At 34.7% G+C, this 22,003-nt stretch overlaps 1 protein-coding gene across 1 annotated transcript; it reads right to left on the bottom strand.

Annotated features, from left to right (window-relative positions):
* Positions 1 to 19,555: 19,555 nt before the first annotated feature.
* LOC127793443 (probable 2-oxoglutarate-dependent dioxygenase AOP1) lies at positions 19,556 to 21,382 on the bottom strand. Its single transcript, XM_052324172.1, has 3 exons — positions 20,911 to 21,382; positions 20,499 to 20,820; positions 19,556 to 20,024 (listed from the first exon to the last, which is right to left on the bottom strand). Exons 1-3 carry the CDS (start codon positions 21,282 to 21,284, stop codon positions 19,776 to 19,778), a joined length of 945 nt encoding a protein of 314 aa, XP_052180132.1. The 5' UTR covers positions 21,285 to 21,382; the 3' UTR covers positions 19,556 to 19,775.
* Positions 21,383 to 22,003: the final 621 nt, after the last annotated feature.

Below are 22,003 nucleotides of genomic sequence, written 5' to 3'. Positions count from 1 at the left end.
GTTTATCTGATCTCTTTGTTAATACCGGAATGGCAGGATATTGCAGGCCAACTCCTCGCTCAAGGGCCCTACGATAATCTTATAGCATTCACTAACCATTTGCATGAAATTGAAGCCAATATGGGTATAGGAAGCCATGCCATTAGCTAAGGTAGAGCATGTACAAGAACCAGAGGAACGAGCTCTGAGACCCCCTCCCGGATCTGAGATTGAATAAGAGTGATTTTTGTTTTAAGAGACAAAGGAAGAACAATTTTGTTGATGTAAATTTATAGATATGTATAAAGGAAACAAGATAGTAAAATGGAATAGCCTATGTACATATAGAATAGTGAATCGGAGCGGCTATAGTAAGATGAGATGTACATGTACAATTGGATGAAAACTATAGTGAGGAACCTACTTATGAGGTATATTTGATGTTATGTTGGTTTTACTAAACTTGAAAGCTTTATGATGACAAGGTAGGTATATGACAGCTCTGGGTCATAAAGAATGACCACAAAGGATTGGCAACAAATTTGATGAGCAAGTGGGATGAGATGAAGATAAGTAAGTATATCAATCATTTGATGGATTAAACCCCTTGCTGCTATCTTAGGTGACTCACTGGATTTTAAGAAATAATTTTAGATGTGGCTTGATGGAATCCTTTAAGAAACTACTTCCTAGAAATTTGATGAATTAAGGTTTTGGAAAACTAACCGGGTTTTGAGGATATTCTGATTTGTGGTTTGTTAAAACTAATAAGTATTTGTAGGTAAGGGATCTAAAAATCTTAAGGATTTTAAACAATCGTCTTTGGAAGATAATTTGTATTACGAAATTTTTCGAAGGTTGGGTGATCCAAATTAATCAAGGTTACTAGTGGGCACCAAGTCCATAAGAACCCTTTTGAGGATTTTTAAAAGGGATGTTTCGAAGTCTTGAGAATCTTAAGAAGATAATAAAACCCTGAAAGATTGTCACCTATAAGAAATTTGGGATTCAAGAAAATAATTGAGTTGAGATTACAAGCTTAATAAAGGTTCGATAGGCATATCGCGAATTCCTTATATGAGTTTAGGGAAAAGGGTGATTGATGTATATATAATTAGATGAATATAAAAGACTGGAAATATGTGGTTATAGGTTTTAATCCTGTTAGCTAAAGTATGGGTATTTCGAAATTATGTTATTGTTAAATATTTAATTTTTAATCTTATGACCCCTTATGTGGATATTTTTCCAGATGGTGAACACTTGACGATCCCGAAACCTGGTGCCAAACACTCCTAACCGACATAGGAACAATAACCAAGAAGAAGAGTTGCAACATCTCCTTGAGGAAAGAATGAGAACTTTCCAAGAAAACCCACTTCAAGAAAGGAACCAGGGATATGGGACACACATGGACCGGATGGAAAGAGTCTTGGAGAATATGGTCACTCTTATGCAGAGAACATAACCAACGAGTCAGGCTATCCCTTGAATTTCTGATATTAGTGACAGGTTCCACTGGTTAAATCTGCCTATTTTTCGAGGAAGGGTAGGAGCTGACCCTTGTGAAAGCGAATACTAGTTGGAACAGATTGAGAGAATCTTTGATTTCGTTGGATGCAGTGAGGAGGATAAACTTAATTGTGCCACTTTTATGCTTCGGGATGAAGTAGACCACAAGTGGAAGACCATCCAAAGAACTTTGCAAGCCCCTATGGAACAAGGTACACCGATTATCGAATGGGCATAATTTAAGGAACTCTTTAATGCTAAGTATTTTTCTTTTTGTAAGAAAATGGAGAAAACTCAGGAATTTATGAATCTGAAACAAACTGGGAATATGACCGTTACCCAGTATGAAGACAATTTTACCATGCTAATTAAATATATGCCCATTTACAACTAGGATGAAGAAGCAAAGGTTCAGAAATTTCTCAATGGGCTGAAGATGGAGATTCAACATACGTTAAGCTCATTGAGGGCACATACCTATGCTGAGGTAGTTCTTCAAGCTCTAACCGTTGAAAGTAATCTTCATTGTATGGACGCCCTAAGAGAAGAATTTCAAGAACCCGAGGACTCGAAATTTGGAAAGAAACATGATTTGAGCGTCTGAGGAAAGAATTTTAAGCCTAAGGGTAGTTTCCCTAAATGCCAGAAATTTCATCCTAAGAGACCATGCAACGTTGGAGGTAAGGTTGACAGCCAAATTGTAGGTCCAGTTGCAAGCCAAAGATGCTTTACATGTGGGAAAAGTGAGCACTTGGTTCATGACTGTCCTAAGGGGCCAAGGTGCTATAATTGCCAGCAGACCGACCATCCACAGAGGAAAAGGACTAATGAACCATGGTCAAGCATGAAGGATCAAGAACCGCAACGAGACTGTGTATTTAATTTGATGCAAGAAGATGCCAATGCCAACCCAACAATCATACAAGGTATAACGATTTTCCTTAATACTCCAATACAAGTGTTAATTGACTTGGGATCTACCCATTCATTCATATCACATGCATTGGCACGTTGCTTAGGGTTGGAATTAAGGGAACTAGGTTGTCCAATGGTAGTAACTACTCCCTTGGTAAAAAAAGTGAAGTCTTGCATAGGCTATCAGTATGGAAGGATCATATTGGGGAATAGTGAATTTGCAGTCGAACTTATGTCCCTAGAAATTCAAGATTTTGACTAGATTTTAGGAATGGACTTCCTATCCAAATACAATGCCAAAATTGATTGTCAAGAAAAAATAGTAGACCTAGGTGACAATGGGGTTTGGGAAAGATTCTGAGGGTAAAATAATGAGAAAAGGACCAAATGGATATCGACCCTCAAAGCTATTAAAATGTTAGAAAATTGAGCCTACAGGTATTTGGCTTGAGTGTAATTGGAGAATAAGATGGTCAAACTCAATGAGATACCTGTAGTAAATGAATTTCTTGATGTATTTCTCAAAAAATTACCCGTGCTACCCCCTCATCGAGAAATTGAATTTGCTATAGATGTCGATACCTCCCTACAGAATGACCTCAACAAAATTAAAAGAATTAAAAAGTCAGCTTCAGGACCTTTTGGACAAAGGATTTATCCAACCTAATATGTCACCTTGGGGAGCACCCGTGTTGTTTGTAAAGAAAAAGGACAGGAGCTTAAGGATGTGTATAGACTATCGCCAGCTAAATAAGGTAACCATTAAGAATAAGTACTTGCTCCCTAGAACTGATGAATTGTTTGATCAATTACAAGGTGTTAAATTATTTTCAAAAATTGACTTGAGATCGGGGTATTACCAAATAAGGATTAAAAAAGGAGGATGAAGCAAAGATTGCCTTTAGATCTCAGTATGGGCATTATGAATACTTGGTGATGCCATTTAGGTTAAGTAGCGCACTTACAACCTTTATGGATATGATGAATATGGTGTTTAAATCATATTTGGATCAATTTGTGATTGTGTTTATTGATGATATTCTAATTTATTCGGCTAGTAGGGAAGAACATGAGCAGCACTTAAGGATTGTTTTAAGGACATTGTAGGAACATCAGTTGTAGGCCAAATTTTTAGATGATAGAGAAAATAATCGAGTAAGCCTAGTAAATCAATCGAGTATATCAATCTTTTAATTGAGTACAAATTCATATTACTCAAGTAATATATAGATTAAATATATCAAGTCAGAAATTTCATTCTCTTAATCGAGTATAAATTCACATGTAATCAAGAAACCATTTGTATCTCATTTTGTAACTGAGTATAATTATTCTATACTCGAGTAATGATCTCATTCAAAATAAGCCTGAAAGCTAAATCAATTAGGCTTACCTTTTTAATTGAGAAAGTTCATTTGTAATCAAATAAGTTTATCCTGTCTAAAATATATTCAATTACAAGTTATAGTTTATTCGAGTAAGCATAAGACTATACTCGACTAAATATACTCTTGTACTCAAGTAGATAATGCAAGTTTTTGACAAGGAAAAATTAATCGAGTACTTAAAATTTGTAATCGAGTAATCATCTAAATGTACTCGAGTAAATTTTAATTGTAATCGAGTACTTATTCTCCAAAAAATTGTTGAGTCTTTGGCACTTTGATGTAATTAAGTACTTGAATTTGTAATCGTATAAATACTTATTTATACTTGACTAAATTGAGTTTTCCCATCGAGCAAGCTTTACAAATTTTCATCGCAAAATTTTAATCGAGTACAATCATTTTGTAATTGAGTAAATCAAAAAATAGTTGAAAACAAACTTTGTACACTCAAGTAAATATACAACTTAGTCGATTAAACTGTTGTTTGTATATCGATTAATATTTGGCAATTTTTGAATTTATAGCCGTTACAGAGCATTTAATGCGCATAATTTTTGAATTTTTACATTAAAATTGATGTTCTAACTGATTTGTGATATGTTGTAGAGACAAAAAATGATAGTTAGACACATAAAACATTCTTCATTCAAGGATATTCTATCAGATGCATTAAAAAGAATAACACTACATAAAGAGGCTAAAGTCTGAAGGAAAGAAGAATGTTGAAACAACTAATCCATACGATACTCTAAAGTTTTCAAAGTGTTTCATTGCTTATGATCCTTCGAAAGAAAAGAAAAAGAGATTGTGCTTCCCATTCCTATCTTTGTATCTCCTTTTACAACCAAGAGAAGTATCTATTTTATTGTATCTCACCTGAAACTTTCCCTTATATCTTTTATTTTCACTTTATTGTGAAATTATAAATGTTAAGCTTGATCCTTGAAAAAGACATTGGTTGTGGTTGATTCAGTTGTAAAAGCCATATATTGTAAAGATTTATAACTGAGCATGTTAAAAAAGTTACCCAAAAGTAAGTTTGGTTAACTAAATCCTTAGTGAAAGCCAAAAGTAATTAAGTAAATTTCCTGAACCACTCTAAAATTTTAGTGTACTGCAATCTTTTATTTCTCTTTACTTTCAGATTTAATCTATTTGAGAACTTTTTAAAATGGTGAAAGCTTAATTCACCAATCTCTTAAGTTAACTATGTTTTACACATCATATATTTGAGTAAAATAAGTATATAATCGATTAATCTCTTAAATGTTTAAGTCTTATTTGATACAAAAAATTAGTCGAGTATAACACTTGTTACTCAACTAAACATTTCCTTACTCGATTAAAACGATTATTACTCAGTTAAGCTCATACATTAGTTGATTAATCTTCAAGTCATAACATATATCTTATTATCAATGCATTCTAATGGAGAAAGTGTATTAAAGTTTTGCATTTAATTTCTCATCGTCAAAACATTCTCAAAATTAGACTCAACAAAATTTAATGATATTATTATAATAATTTAAAGTTTGATAATTTTATGTTAAATAATATTTTTATAAAATTATGAATAAATTTATTAATATAATTATAAATTAGCCTATTCATTAGTTGTTTGCAAGCCTATAATTAAGTTTACTCACAAGCCTTTAATCGAGCTAACAAGCCAAATTTTGCTGAACTCAACTTCAGTTCATTTATAAATCGAGATTTAAAGTCAGGTTCAAGATTGATTCATTTATCTTAACGAACGAAATCGAACGAGTTTTTATCGAATCAAACACTGAATCACTGGTAAAAGCTCAACTAATTTGCGACCCTAAAAAATTGGTCTTTAAGACTCTAAGATAGGAGAAAGAAAGGGAGAGAGAGAAAAATAAATAATACAAGGAGAGGGAAGAGAGAAATAAGAAGAAAGGAGATAAAAAAAAATTAATTTATGGAAAAAAAAAAAGAAGAAAGTAGAGAGAAAGTCAATTATTGTAATTAATTATTTATTTTAATACTTAAATCTGATTGTAAGAGTGCCGATTAGGAAGAGGAGTTAATAGTTTGTGAAGTTTGCTTCTTGCGGCAGCTATTTTAGTATTACTTTAAGATATCATAATAATAATAATATAAAACAAAAATTGAATTAACATAACATGCATTACACATATATAATTGCGTAATGTTGAACCTAAGCAATATATGCGTATTCATTTTTTATGTAATATCGATGGTTTATTATTCGTCTATAAATTCTTTATTAGAAACTTTATTATGATTTTATATATTTTGTATAATAAATGTATTAATCTGTTATTTCGATATGTTTGAACAATACCCAATGCTACCTAGTACCAATATTATACCGTAAAAATAAGAAATTCGATATCTTCTCCAATACGGTGATGACATTTACGTCATCAAGAATGTGTTTTTTTCTTATTCCATTCTTTTTGAGTAATAGGTATAAACTACTCGTTGTTTAATTAACTGTGATAGCGTTTGTTAAAATGAGCAAGATAAAAGAGTATCAAGATAAGGTTGAAATATTTTTTGGACTAACATATGGAATAATTAAGATAAAACTGGAAAGTGTTTCAAGATTTCTATTAGATTATTTGTTAAATTTTTTTAAATCCACTGATAATTACATTTTTTCTTTTTATATTTGTTAATGCATATGATAAGCATTAAAATAAGAGTTTTTTTTTTTTACCAAATTCATTCAAAACTGTTTGTCAACATTAACAAATTTATGATTAAACAATACCCAATGCTACCTAATACCAATATTATATCGTAAAAATAAGAAATTCGATATCTTCTCCAATATGGTGATGACATTTCTATTCCATTCTTTTCGAGTAATAGATATAGAATACTTGTTATTTAATTAACTTAGATAGCGTTTGTTAAAATGAACAAAATAAAGGAGTATTAAGATAATGTTAGAATATTTTTTGGACCAATATATGAAATGATCAAGATAAAATTGAGAAGTATTTCAATATTTTTATTAGACTGTTTATTAAATTTTTTGGAATCATGTACTTTTTCTTTCCATATGTTTGTTAATGCATATGATAAACACCAAGATAAGGGATTTTTTTTATCAAAATATCTCTATTATCAAATTCATTCAAAACTATATGTCAACATCAACAATAAATTTATGATTAAAATAGTTTTTTATGATTAAAGTGAATTGTCAAAAAATGAAATAAAAGTAAAAATTAAAAATAGTGTTTTATTTTCTAAATCCATATTCAAAAATAAATTCTAAAAAGACTCAAACTAGAAATAATTAAAAATTGTCAAAACATATTTTCATAATAGATAATAAAATATAAAATTGAATAAAATAATTTAAAAAGTCAGTGAAAGGAATTTGTATTAGATAATAAAATATAGAGAGAGAGAAATTTAAATTTTAAAAATTGTCAAAACATATGACAATTTAAAAATGTATTAAATGAGTAAATGACATTAATTATAAGATTTAAAAAAATAAGTTCTTTTAAACCAACCTTATTGTAAAACTAAGATTTAATAAATTTAAATTTTAAAAATATATTAAATGACATTAATTATCCTATAAGAAGTATACAAGTAATTTGGATTTATTTATAAAATATCAGATAAATTTATCTAAAGGGAATCAAATAAATTTATCTTAAAAAAAAATCAGATAAGAGATCACGTGAGAATTTTTTTTAAAAATGTCAGATAAGTTTAACAAACAAGTTAAAAATGACAAACGTACAGAATGCTTCTCATATCTAACATTTCCCCCTATATCTTAATTAACAAACACCAGCTTAATAGATTAAATAACACTCACACCCTTTGTAGTTAATTTAGGCTATTAATTTTATATAGATTTCCTATAATTTTAAAAATATTTTGAGTGATCTTTATAATTTAATTTTCTTGCAAATATATATACTCCTTCATTACAAATATTATTACTTAAATCTTCATTAAACTAAATATTAAGTTAATTAAATAAAATATAATCTAAACTACTTAACTAAAAAAAAAAAAAAAGTTACTCGATTGAAATAAACTATTACTAAAATAATAATGTAACACAAAAGTTGATTTTAGGTAAATTAATTAGTTGATTTTGAAATGTTATCGTTTTGTGAGGTTATGCTAAATTGATTATTTAGGTAAATTTGTTTAGTTTGAATTATTTTCTGACCTGTACAATTAATCCAAGAGCATAACCAATGAAATATTAAATGATGATTGCAATAACTACAACCCCTTAACTAACTTAATTTCCTCATGGTTAATCCCCTCCGTAGCACAGCTAATTAATTATGTAGGAAGTAGAATCTGGTGACTGCAATTAAGTTCGCGAGATTCATTTATGCTTCACACCAAAATATTGATTCTTGCATTCTTAGGGTATAAGTTAAGTGGTTAGATTATGATAAATTAAAATTCATACTAATAGGTTATGAGTTCAATTTCTTAATTTGCGTTATAAGATAAGGTCTCCGACTACGATTTATATCATCTATCAAAATCGAGAACGCGAGTAGTGAGGGATCCCACAAGGACAATAAACCCAAATTATCAACTCTTGCTATTTGTGAGGCCATAGCTCCCATCTTTGGGGGAGTGATTCACCTAATCCTGTTGTTAAGGTCATGATGGTCGGACTCGTGATTTATAAAGAGAGTGATACACTTGGGTAAAAGAATTTTGCGAAAATAAAAATTACTTGATTTTCATATACTAAAAAGAGAAAAGAACTTTTCTAATGGATGTCTTTAGCTCTAGGGTAATAATTTTCATCTTATTTTCAAAAAAAAAAAAGTATGAAACATCAAGTGCAATCCAAAAGTACAACCAATAAGGTATTGAATTACAAACTATAGGCAAATAAATCCAACAATAAGTTGAACGAAAATTCTGTTGACGGGATCAGACTTGAGACTTTGGCAAAACTGTTAGTTGTTTAGGTTATGGTAATTTTTTTGTTGAATATTTTATTATATTTATATTATTAGTAATATCAATAATAAATCTAATACCTTATTTAATATGATAATTATAATTATACTCCAAAATATATAATTTTCAGCAGTTTTAATAAAAAGATTAAGTTAATATGTCAAGAGTTTCTCAAGTGTTATATCTACATCCTTCCTTCTCCTAGTACACACAAATCATCCACACACATAGTGTAAGAATTTAAAGTAAAAAATAAACCACGATGAAACCATCAAGTACACAATTAAATACAAAAGTTTTACATAAAAAAACTTAAATTGGGTATAAATTACAGACATAAAGAATAAAATATCATTATGATAATATTACTGCTATAATAGTGATATTGTTGCACTAGCTTCAGGAAGGAAAATCTTGAATTGAATCCCAAATTGACCGGTTGATGTGAGCTTATCCATATGGTTATGCACTCTTCAAATAAGTATTCATTTTCTAAAAGATTCTGGCTTTCGTGCTTTGGTGGGTCTCTAAGATCCTTTCCATGACCTATGTTCGTTGAAAGGATATCTATATAATCCGATCGATTGCCTAAAGCCTACGGTAACAACGAAATCAGGAAAAGTATACAGAAAATGTAGTTCCTTTTCTATTCTATTAGTATCTTCTATTAGATTAATATTAATTAGTGATCTTGACTTAATGAGTCATTTCTTCTGTGATGAATTGTTGACATCAATCCCACATTGTCTTTATGGACCAAGGAGAAAGAGGGCTTGATGGGGAGAGGATTGTACCATGAGAGAAGGAAGCAAGAAGGTCAACCTCTTTCAAATGTAGAACATAGATTTTGGCAATGCAATGTAGTTGAACTCTTATGTCAATCTAAATGAATCATCATTTTCATGGAGGTCAATCTTTGCCTGTTAGGCAAGAGGATAGCAAGTTACAAATTCTGTCTCAATAGGGCATGTATTTCTATTACTATGAAATTCATAAATAAAATAATTACTGATGGGTTACCGTTATCCTTTTTGTAGTGACGCATTTTGTATGTGTTCCTAAGAAAAGGAATTTGTCCATTTTTTGAGGTCCCAAATAGGCGTGAAAACACATGAGAACTCTTTAATGGAAATGGAAAAGATGTATAAATCTAGTTTTTTCGAAAATGTTAAGATTTTTGGTGCAAAAGAAGGGGTTGATCCATATCATCTTGACTTGGTTATGTTTCTTCTATTTTTTTAAGAATATTGAGTCGGGTTCTTCTTTCACTTGTATAGAATAGAACATGCTAAACGAAATCTTCTTCATGTAAAACCTACTTGATTTAGATTGGAAAAATTGTGCAGTTTTATGAAATCATGAGCTATGGCTCGAATCTGTAGTCAATCCTATTTCTGTTAGGGACAGTTTACAATTGAATCTAATTTTTTTCATTATTTTTATACTTGTAATAGTGTGAATGCATACCTATTTATAAATCTACTACTCATCTATAGATATATTTAAATAATAATTAACTCATATAAATTTATATCCTAATCAAAATATGAGTCACATAAATAAATCTTGATGAGATATGAAGATAAATCTTTAATTTAAAATGAAGTCTCAATCATAGTTAAATTTAATATCATAATAACAATTGAATTTAAAGTCTCAATCATAGTCAAATTTAAATTTCATATCACAATTATAACACATACCACAAATAACCCTAGCACTATTGATCACTCAAATCCCGTACAAGACCTAGCACTGTTGTTTTTTGTTCCCTAATAAGGCCCAAGGCTATGACGATTTTTCGGGTAGGTCTTCATAGGCTTCGGCCCGAGATTGAAGGACCTAAGACAGTCACCATTTTCTTTTGGCAGCCCATTTTAGAAGTCGGGCCACAAGCCCACTGCCCACTTTAAAGGAAAAATGGGCCTCGGCCCATTTACTCAAGTGGGGTGAAGCCCACTCAACTTAGCCTTGTAGGCCTCATATAAAAAGGCCTCTTTGCCCTTTGTTTGGTGTATTTTTCCTCTTGGCCGAACCCTAGTTCTTTCCCTTTCTCTCTCGTGTTTCCTATCTTGGCCAATTGCTTCATCACTTCTCTCTTGATTCATCCAATTGTGATGGAGGCATTCTTACCTTCTATAGAGATGATCCTTCCTTCCTTGTTTTCAATCGTATTTCCTTGTGTGAGAAAGGCAGTCCCTCTGATGTCGCTGGAAGCCTCTACATATTCAGATCTGGGTTCTTTATTCGGGTAAGCTCTTTCTCTTGGTTTTGTGTTTTGAACCCATTGTCTTTGTGACTGATCTACCTTCTTTGGTAACCTACTTTGTGTGGCTGTGATTGTTTGGGTGAGAGAGGGTTTCTTTGGTGTTTTGGTCGAGAGGTGTTGGGGCTTTTCTGGACTTATGGTTTGAGAGCTTCGTTTGTGGCTTGTGGTACCTATTCATTGGCATTACCAAGAGTGGTGACTAATCTTTCAGATCTGAGCCTTGAACGGTTTAAATAGGGAGTTTTCTTTCTGTTTTCTTACGATCTTGTTTTGATCTATATTTTAATTCGATTTATTGCACTAACCCTTTCTGTTTTGAAGAGATTTTCCGCAACAAATGGTATCAGAGCCTTGTGTGGCTCCTCGGTAGTGCTTTGTTCGAATTAGATCTGAAAAGCCCTATCGTTTTCAGATTCGATCTCATGGTAAGTTCGTTCCATACCAAATCTGATCTCGATTCGATTGCTCCTTCCAGGTTGTGAGTTGGGTCGAAAGGACCCCAGATCCAAATCCAGCAAGTCGCGAGTATTCTCCTTGAGCAGCACGTGGTTGTTCACTCGCCTACTGACCAGCGACGCGTGAGCTTGCAGGCGATAGCGCATGGAGGCCGAGGTGCCCTTCTTCTGTTCCAGATCTGAGCCTGCATCATTCACAAATCTCAGTTATGAGATCTGTACTGATAACTTCTCTTATTTCCTTTTTCCAGCAATTAGCAAGTCATCGTGTGGGGGTGGCCATTAGGTTTGGAGGTTATCCTGTGGTGGTAAGCATTGCTTGTTAGTAGACTTAGGATTATCTGTGATTTTCTTGTGCTAGCATAAACTATTTTGGTACGGTTAAGTCTTGCTTAGAAAACTAGTGTTATTGTGTTATGTGTGAAATCTGTCTTAGTTATTCCTATCTGGTTAGGCTGAAATTGAAACCCTAAAATTATTTTGTTTGTGTGTGTTAAGCATATTCTTTTGTGTGAACATGTTTGCACCTCACTTTGAATTGGGGATTTTCAATGGGAAGGGAGATTTCTCAATTTGGTAACAAAAAAAGAGGGGAATTTTGGTACAACAGAAAGTTTCTAAAGCCTTAGATGACAAATACCCCGAATCATATACTGTTGAACAAAAAACTGAGGCTGGTGAATTGGCTTATACTTCTATTATTTTACATCTTTCTGATTCTGTTTTAAATAAGGTAGGAAAACTTGATTCTACAAAAGAGTTATGGGAAAAATTGGAAAAACTCTTTGTGAAAAAATCCACACCCAACAAACTTTTCTTGCTTGAAAGTTTTTTCAGTTTTAAAATAGACTCATCTAGGGATCTAGATGACAACCTAGATATCTTCAATAAGTTGGTGCAAGATATAACTAATTGTGGTGAAAATGTAATCGAGGAATACAAAGCAATAATTCTTTTAAATGCAATTCCAGATGCATATAAGGAAGTTAAAAATGCCATTAAGTATGGTAGGGACACCTTGACAACCGAAATAGTCATAGATTCCCTTAGGAGCAAAGATATGGAGTTAAAAAGTGAGAAAAGACATGGAGAGGTCCATTTGATGAGAGGTAGATCTCAATCTAGAGGACATGAGGGAGGTGGTAAGAAGAAAGGTAGAAGTAGGTCTAAGTCTAAGGCTAAAGGTAAGGGTAAAGGTAAGTGTTTTGGTTGTGGGAAAATCGGACATTACATTAAAGATTGTTATGCCAAGAAAAATAAGCAAAAAGAAAAATTAAAAGATCAAGAAGAAGCAAATGCAGTAACCTCATTTGACCCTAGTGAAGTTTACATGCTTCTAGATTCTGACTCTGTTGAAATTAATGTTACTCTTAGGGCACACGGGCAAGAACAGATTTTTGACTCAAGTGCATCATTCCATGTCACATCCCAAAGACATTGGTTTGAAAATATGCGCGAATCCGTGGGTGGTCATGCCATAGTTTGTAGTAATATACCCTATAAGGTTGTAGGGATTGGAGACATCACTCTTAAATTAGAATCAATATATGTCTTAAAGTTGAGAGATGTTAGATTAATCCCTGAAATGGTTAGAAACTTAATTTCAGTAAGAGAGTTAGAAAAGAATGGTTTTACAAGAAAGATAGAGAATGAAATGATAAAAAATTTCAAAGGGAAAATGGTGGTATGTAATGGAGTTAGAAGAAATGGGATATATGCCTTAAATGCTGAGGTAGTGAGCAGCTTAGGCTCTCACATTGATTCAATCAATTCGGATGCCACTCAAAAATGGCACAATAGGTTAGCCCATGTAAGTGTTAAAGGGCTTAAGTTTCTAAATGATAAGGGAGTCTTTGGTAAGGACTATGTGTCCGATATCCCCTTTTGTGACCATTGTGTGTTGGGCAAACACCATAGATTATCCTTCTCTTCAAATGTGCATAGAGCCTCAAGGGTTTTAGAGTGTATCCATTCAAATTTATGGGGACTAGCATCAAATCCCACATTTGGTGGGAATAGATATTTCTTGTCTATCATAGATGATTTTTCTAGGAGAATGTGGTTTTCTCTTAAAAGACAAAACAAAAACATTTAAAAATTTCAAAACTTGAAAAACTCAAATAGAAAATCAAACAGGCAAGATAATAAAATATCTTAGAAGTACTAATAATGGTCTAGAGTTTTGCAACAAGGATTTTGATGACTTGTGTAAGGAATGTGGTATAATAAGGTATAAGACTGTCCCTCACACCCCACAAAAAAATAGGGTGGTTGAGAGGTGAATAGGACCCTCCTAGATAAGGTTAGATGTATGATGATTAGCTTTAATATACCTAAATCTCTTTGGGGTGAAGCAGTGATGACTGCTTGTTACTTGGTTAACTTAACCCCATCAGCTACATTGAAGGGTGACACTCTTTATGAGAAATGGCATGGAAAATGTGCAGAATATTCAATCCTTAGAACTTTTGGCTGTGTTGCTTATTCTCATCAGAATGAAGGAAAATTAGAACCTAGAGTAAGAAAATGTGTTTTCTTAGGATATCCTGAATAAGTGAAGGGTTATAGGCTTTGGGATAGAAGTCAAAAGGGAGTGAAAATAATTGTAAGTAGAAATGTCACCTTCAATGAATCAGATATGCCTTGTTTACAATCAAATAGTGACAAACAACAAGAAAGTGAGGGTGAGGATTCCCTAGAATGGTCTAGGAATATTAGCACCAACATTCCCTCCACCTCAAGTGAGGTGGAGAGACAAAACCAGACTGAAGAAAATGAGGAAAATGAGATAATAGAAGAACAGTCTCCCATAGAACAGCCACCGCTATCTAACTATTAGTTAGCCCGAGATAGGGAAATGACATCCCATAGGATTCCTTAAAGGCTAGAATCTGATTTTGACTTAGCCTTTGCTAATTATCAAGATCTAGCCAACAAAGAACCAAAAACATATGAAGAGGCCATTAGAAGTGAGCATCCTAAAAACTAGATAGAAGCAATGAGAGAGGAGATGGGTTCCCAAAATAAAAACAATCCGTCGGAGTTAGTACCTAGGCCAAAAGATAAGTCCATTGTGGGCTGTAAGTGGATCTTTAAGGTTAAAAAAGGTACAAGTGAAAAAGACCCCATAAGATTTAAGGGTAGGTTTGTAGCCAAAGGTTTCACACAAAAGGAAGGGGTTGATTACAATGAGATTTTTTCACCAGTTGTTAAGTATACCACCACACGTGTCATGCTTGCATTTGTTGCATATTTTGACTGGGAACTTGAACAATTAGATGTTAAAACTGCTTTTTTGCATTGTGACTTAGATGAAAAAATCTATGTTTCAACCCAAAGGTTTTGAAGATAAGAAAAAAAATTGATTTTGTGTGTTTCTTGAAAAAATATTTATATGGTTTAAAGCAATCTCGTAGGCAATGGTATAAACGTTTTGATTCATTTGTTCAATCAATTCAATTTAAAATAAGTGATTTTGATCATTGCCTATATCTTCAACATAAAAATGAAGATGACTGTGTGTTTCTTTTACTTTATATAGATGACATGCTTCTTATTGGCCTAGATGTTAAAAAGATTAATAGCATAAAATCTGCTTTAGGTGGAGAATTTGACATGAAAGACCTAGGTATAATTAAGAGGATCCTAGGTATGGAAATTGTAAGAGATAGGTTAAATTCCATGTTATTCTTGCATCAAATTTCATATGTGTTAAAAATTCTAAAAAGATTTAGCATGCATGAAAGCAAATCAGTTTCTTTACCCTTAGGAGCCCATTTCATATTGTCAAGAGAAAAATCTCCAGCTAACAAAGAAGAAGAGGAGTACATGAGTAAAGTCCCTTATTCTAATGCAATAGGATCGGTTATGTACCTCATGGTATGTACTAGACCAGACCTAACCCATACAGTTAGCAGATTAAGTAGATTTATGAAAAACCCAGGTCCTATCCATTGGGAAGCATTGAAATGGTTGCTTAGGTATTTGAGGGGTACTTCCAATGTAGGTTTAGTGTATAAACATCATTCAAATAAAATGAGTCTAATGGGGTTTACAGATTCAGATTATGTAGGTGATAGAGACAATAGGAAATCAACAGCATCCTATGTGTTTACTTTATGTAACTCATGCATTAGTTGGAAGTCTCAACTCCAACACATTGTTGCTTTGCCAACCACAGAATTTGAATATATAGCTGCTACAGAAGCAATTAAAGAAGACTTGTGATTTAAAGGTTTGCTTAATGAACTGTGTGTTCGAACAAAAAATGTTATTATTTTTTCTGATAGTCAATCAGCTATTCATTTGTGTAAAAACCCTATTTTTCATGAGTGCACTAAACACATTGATGTAAGACTGCACTTTATTCATGATATTATATCTCAAGATGTTATTAGACTTGAAAAAGTGCATTCAGATATTAACCCCTTTGATATGGGAACAAAGGTGCTTACTGTTGAAAAATTCAAAAGGTGTCTAGACCTTCTAAGCATTAGTAAAGTTACGTGAGAATTGATAAGGTTTTCTTTCTTAAATTGCCTACAGATTATTCTTATGTTTTCTGCTGTGTAATACCCCATATCTGTGTGAGGTCAGTGCATAATTTAAATGAATTTAAAATACCGAAAAGTGGGTTTAAAAGTAAAATAAATTGCTGAATCGATAGAAGGGAGTACCTCGGACCCTAGATAATTAAGAAAAAATAGTATAGCATCATCAAGTAATATAAGTTATGATTTTTGGTGATGAAAGAAATTGGATCAGGAACAGTTTTCGGTACAACTGTCGATCGGACTGAGAAAATCGAATCGACGTAAGAAACGTCCAAAAAGTCAACAGAGCATGTCAATGACTAATATTTTATGTATAGAACAACCCTTAAGTGATTCCAGAATGAATCGAGTGGATTTAGGGCCAAAACGATCAGTCGGACCTAAGTATAATTTTCTAAATTTGCCCGAGAGAGGTCAAAACAGTAATTTTTTAGAAGTTTCAAGGGAGAAATGAGAAGTACTAATCTTGAGGGTCTTAGTGATGGTGCTGCGAAGACCAGGGGCTTGAGGATAAGGACCAAAATGCAAAAGAAAATCTCAAGAGGGCTAAAATGCAATTTTCAAAAATCTGCTAAAGCATGGAAGATCTGGCCACGACTTTTGGCCAGAAAATCTGGAGATTTGGGCAGCAAATCTCGTCAGGGCATGGCCAATGGTAGTCTAGAAGGCGTGTGGGAGAAGACATGGCCGAAAATTGGCCACGTGTGGGTCGGTTTTGGCCTATAAATAGCAAAAGATTTTGGCCAATTTTGAAGCACCAAATTGCTCAAGTTTGAGGACGAATCGAGGGAAGCCAATAAGGGGCTTTTGATCCTTGAGGCGAGAGGAGCATTTCTGGTAAGTTTTGTGAGTTTTCGAGGTGATTTGAAGGTGTTTCAAGGGTGGCCGGAAAGTCGCGCGCGATGGTCGGACCGAGCCTGATTTTGCTCGATTTGAAGGCCCTCCGGTGGTTGTTTCGAGCATCCAAGGATGCCATAGTGATCGACTTGAAGAAGGCTTTCAGGTGGTGTGATCGAGGAAAGATTCCAGCGCTGACCAGCGAGCTGCTGGCCGGAGAAAATGATGCACGTGCAGTGCACGCGCTGTCTTCACTCGCAGAGACGCGCCTAGGCGCATGGGGGCGCGTGTAGGTGAGTTATTTTCCAATTTTTTTTGTATTATTCTTGGAAAATTATTTTAGGAATTGTTGTGCAAAAACATTTGGTGAAAAAGGTTAGTGGATATTTATTTTGGATTATTAGTGAGGAAAAATGGGAAAAAAAAAGGAAAATGTAAGAAAATTAAGGAGAAAATTATAATTGTTGGATAAATATGATGATTAGGGTGCCTTACGGCTTAAGGAGAAATGACTCGTGTGAAGTTCAAGGTGGGCACGTAAATCAAGGCATATCACGCTTTTCGAGAAAATTGAGTAGTGTCTAAAGGTGAGTGTTCGTCCCTATGGCTTGGTTTATTGTGATGGTTTGTCCAAATGATTATTTACACATGTATTAGATTTCGTACGACAAATTACATAAATTGAAATGTTGATTTTATATGCATGTTATGATTTTCGGCATTGGCATGTTATGTGTTGTCCATGTGGGACGTAGGTTGTTAACCTGTGACGTAGCCCTGAGTGACAGCACTCGGGATGCGTACCAAGGATTAATGCTAGGTGACCCACTTGGGACGGGGCTGAGACGGACTTTACCCTACGGTACTCAAGTGACGGGGCTAAGAATGGACACCACCCCGGTTGTTGGCTCAAGTGGCGGGGTTGAGAGTGGACGCCACCCCAGGTTCCTTTGAGCAATAGCATTAATACCAAGGTGTCGTTGATTCCGGGGATAGTGCTGATGTGATAATCTTGGGGCTAGGGTTGCGTTGGGTTCTAGAATGCTTTTTGAGTAGGAGCGTAATGCCTAACAATGACAACGGGGTGATTCCCGGGTTCATATGTCGAGGTTGTCCCTCTTAAACAAGATTGTGTTTGCCAATGGGTCGATGTGGTCGTGTCGCCTTTAGAGAGATTGCATTTTCCCCGGTTAGGGCTAAGTGCTGTGTGGGATTCTCTTAGGCTGGGGCATGTCAGGATTTGTCGATTTATTATATGATTTTGCATATCTGCATGAAAATGTTTTTGAACTCTCACTTAGATGATTCAGCATCTAATTTGGACTATGTCCCTGGAATATTCAAACATTCCAGGTGAAAGTAGTGGTGCCAAGGGAAAAAATGTCATCGAGATGTAGCTGTTATGTTTTCTTAGGTCTTTGTTTATGATTACGATGTTTAGAGATTATGTAATATTTTGATATTTTCATCTAAAACATCGATTTGGTTACTGTAAAAGTAATTGTCGGATATATATCATTGAGGTTTCGATCTTGCTTCCGCTGATGTGATTGATAATACCTGTCTTAGTCTATTAATTTTTAAAATTTTGATATGCTGAGAAGGTACAATCGGGATTGTCGGAAAATGATTATGATGAGGGTATGTATATCGAAGGGCTTTTGTTGTGTGTATGAGGTTGAAAATATATATATATATTCTTGAAATCTCGAGGTAATGCACGTTTTGGGAAAATGGGGCATTACATGCTGTATGTTTTTTTGCTACATGTATGTGTTGGCCTTATTAGGAAACAAGGTGGAGATTTGTTGTTTTTTGTTCCTTGATAAGACCCGAGGCTATGACGATTTTTCGGGTGGGTCTTCATAGGCTTCGTCCCGAAATTGAAGGACCCAAGACCATCGCCATTTTCTTTTGGCAACCCATTTTAGAAGTCAGGCCACAATTCCATTACCCACTTTAAAGGAGAAATGGGCCTCGGCCCATTTGCTCAAGTAGGGTGAAGCCCACTCAATTTAGCCTTTTAGACCTCATATAAAAGGGCTTCTTTGCCCTCTGTTTAGTGTATTTTTCCTCTTAGCCGAACCCTAGTTCTTTCCCCTTCTCTCTCGTGTTTCCTATCTTGGCCAATTGCTTCATCACTTCTGTCTTAATTCATCTAGTTGTGATAGAGGCATCTTACCTTCTATAGATGATCCTTCCTTCCTTGTTTTTAGCCGCCTTTCCTTGTATGAGAAAGGAGGTCCCTCTGATGTCGTTGGAAGCCTCTACATATTCAGATCTGGGTTCTTTATTCGGCTAAGCTCTTTCTCTTGGCTTTGTGTTTTGAACTCACTGTCTTTGTGACCAATCTACCTTCTTTGGTAACCTACTTTGTGTGGCTGTGATCATTTGGGTGAGAGAAGGTTTCTTTAGTGTTTTGGCCGAGAGATGTTGGGGCTTTTCTGGGCTTATGGTTTGAGAGCTTTGTTTGTGGCTTGTGGTTTCTATTCGTTGGTGTTACCAAGAGTGGTGACTGATCTTTCATATTTGAGCCTTGAACGGTTTAAACAGAGAGTTTTATTTCTGTTTGCTTATGATCTTGTTTTGATCTATATTTTAATTTGATTTATTGCATTAACCCTTTTTGTTTTGAAGAGATAAATAACCCTAAATAAAATATGAATGATAATTCACTTAAAACACTCACAATAGATCACTCAAATCCCGTACAAGACCCAGCACTTTTATTCCTATTTGAATTCGATTCACAGTTGGGAGTCACCTCTAACAGATGTAAGAGACACAAAGCATATATCCCAACACTTCCTAACATTAATCAAGAAGCAAATACAGACATGCAACGATCACATATACAAAAAAACATAGAAAAACGGCCGGCCGGCGAACTTCATCGGCGGCCATTTCCACGTCAGACGCCACAATAAGCCTTGAGGGCAGACTGTGCTCTCTGGCCGGCGTCCGTGTAGTAGAATCCCAGGAATTGCACGTGGTCGAAGGGCTTGAATAGCAAAGGATGCTCTTCGTCTACCAGCTCCTCCGGCGCCTTTATCAGGTAGCCTGCTTTTGGGATTGAAAACAATCCGGCGGAGTATCTCTCCTCGTTTCCCCTCATCATCACCCTGTGGTATGGAGAATGCAATCGCCCGTTTGTCCATGCCTGTAACCAACAGATCAAATAAATGTACAAATTCATCATTTCTACAACTCAACACGTTATGGAGCTGTTAGATAACTCTTTAAATTCTAAGTCAAGATTAATGCGAACTTATTCAGTCAATAGGCGCAACTCCATGTAGGAGTCTCTTACTAATGTTTGTATTAAGTAGAAATACAGACAATGATAGAGGTAATATATCTAATATTCCACCGGAATTGTTATCCATTGCTAATTACATGTAAATAGGTTGGCACCCCTAGTAAGTGTCCCATGACTGGGCAAGGGGTTGACCAGATATTTAAAATAAAGAGGATCCTAATTGGGTTCTTTGTGCAAAACTGTATATTGATTGAGTTTTAGTGAAGCATCTATTACGGGGTTCAATTGATTTTCGTGTAAGTGACCCTATTCCAAGAGTGGTACTACAAAGCATATCTGGTGAAAGCATGGAATGAAGAAGAGAAACCAGCTTACGTAGAAAGAATCTCCGATCATGACTACGAAAGAATCCGGCGACGGTTTTACATCGATCCACTGGCCGTCCTTCGTCTGCACCTGCAATCCCTCAACATGATTCTGATACAGGATGGTAACTATGTTCTTATCAGTGTGGGAATTCAGCCCCAGCCTCGTGTCGCTCGTTTGGGGGCCCTTGTACTTCATCAATCGGAGAAGATAGTTCGTCGATTCCATGTGCTCGTCCACGTATTTCTCCACCCCTAAGCCCTCCAAAACCATCCGCCTGACCGTCCTATCAAGCTCCGACAGTTCCTCCGAGTAAGAATGAACGGCTTCGCTGCCAAAGATGGAAAATTTCAACAACTCGATTAAACTGTATTTTCGCGCAAAATCAGGGTGAAAAGGATCGATTTCGATAATAATCTACCAGAAACTAAGGTTTCCTTGAGGCCACAAGAGGCGAGTGAATCCCTGAGCCTTTTCAAGGTCGGTTGCGTCGTCGATGCCCATGCTCTCGTAAAGCGGCACCATCGGATACTGGCCGACGTAGCCATGGAAAGGCTTCTTGGAAGTGTTTCGGAGCTTGGCTTCCAGGGGGAGATTGAAGAGCTCTTCCAATGCATCGATCAGGGCCTTCCGGCTATCGGAGGGCACTCGGGAGAACGATGCCTCGAAGCAGCCGTATTCTTGGAGGGCTTCCATGACTCGAGCCTTCACCGAGTCCCATTCTCCAGAGCCCGGCCTGAGCTCCGGGCCGGAGAAATCGATCACCGGAAGTTTCAGGCTGGCTTCTGAACCCATTTCGACCCCTTTTTCTCGTGTTGCTGAATTCGTAGGATCAGTATCTAAGCCTCTTTATAGGTGAATTCTTATGATCATTTGTGATGTAAGTAATGAGATTAGGTTGAAAGTTCTTATCATCAGATCATATATAGCGCAAGATCATGTGAATAATAATTAGTTATTGCCAAGCCAAATGCTGGCTGTGTATTATTTCATAATTGAAAAACATCTAATCATACGGGTCTTTGATTGAGTGAGAGTGGTCCTCTCTTTTAATCATCTTTTATATATTATTAATTTTTTATAAATAAATTGTAGGATTGTCTTGCTTGTAGACATACTTATATTTTAAAAATAATAATATCATATAAAAAACTTAATTGATAACCGAACTAAATCAACTTGTATTTTTCTTTGTATATGATATCAATCTCGATATTACTCATATATGATATGCTAGGTTAAGGGCACTTGACAGATGAATTTGTAATTTTGACCTCCTAACTCGTAAAGTGTGATTATACATTTGTTGAATAGAATCCCGTTACTATTTTGATAAAATAGTGTGTCTAGATATTATCTAAGTAATATTATTAAAAATAATATTATTTTAGTAAAAGAAAATTTGTTTGTGGATATTAACACCCTTGTGGTTAAAACATTTGATAAAGCTTGGTTAGCATTCATCAATTGGTGCATCAAATTCAATGTGTTGTACAGATACAACTTTCCACCAT

Source organism: Diospyros lotus, unplaced genomic scaffold (genome assembly GCF_014633365.1).
Source record: "Diospyros lotus cultivar Yz01 unplaced genomic scaffold, ASM1463336v1 superscaf6, whole genome shotgun sequence".
Lineage (NCBI taxonomy): Eukaryota > Viridiplantae > Streptophyta > Magnoliopsida > Ericales > Ebenaceae > Diospyros > Diospyros lotus.
Note: the sequence above shows the minus strand (reverse complement) of the source record. Positions and strands in the feature narration are given on the sequence as shown.

Bases quoted from the DNA above. Each gene is read 5' to 3' on its own strand.
- LOC127793443 (XM_052324172.1), bottom strand. From the start codon at position 21,284: ATGGGTTCAGAAGCCAGCCTGAAACTTCCGGTGATCGATTTCTCCGGC. The intron at 20,821-20,910 runs GTAGATTATTAT...CATCTTTGGCAG, and splicing joins CAAGGAAACCTTAGTTTCTG to CGAAGCCGTTCATTCTTACT. The intron at 20,025-20,498 runs GTAAGCTGGTTT...TGTTGGTTACAG, and splicing joins TGATCGGAGATTCTTTCTAC to GCATGGACAAACGGGCGATT.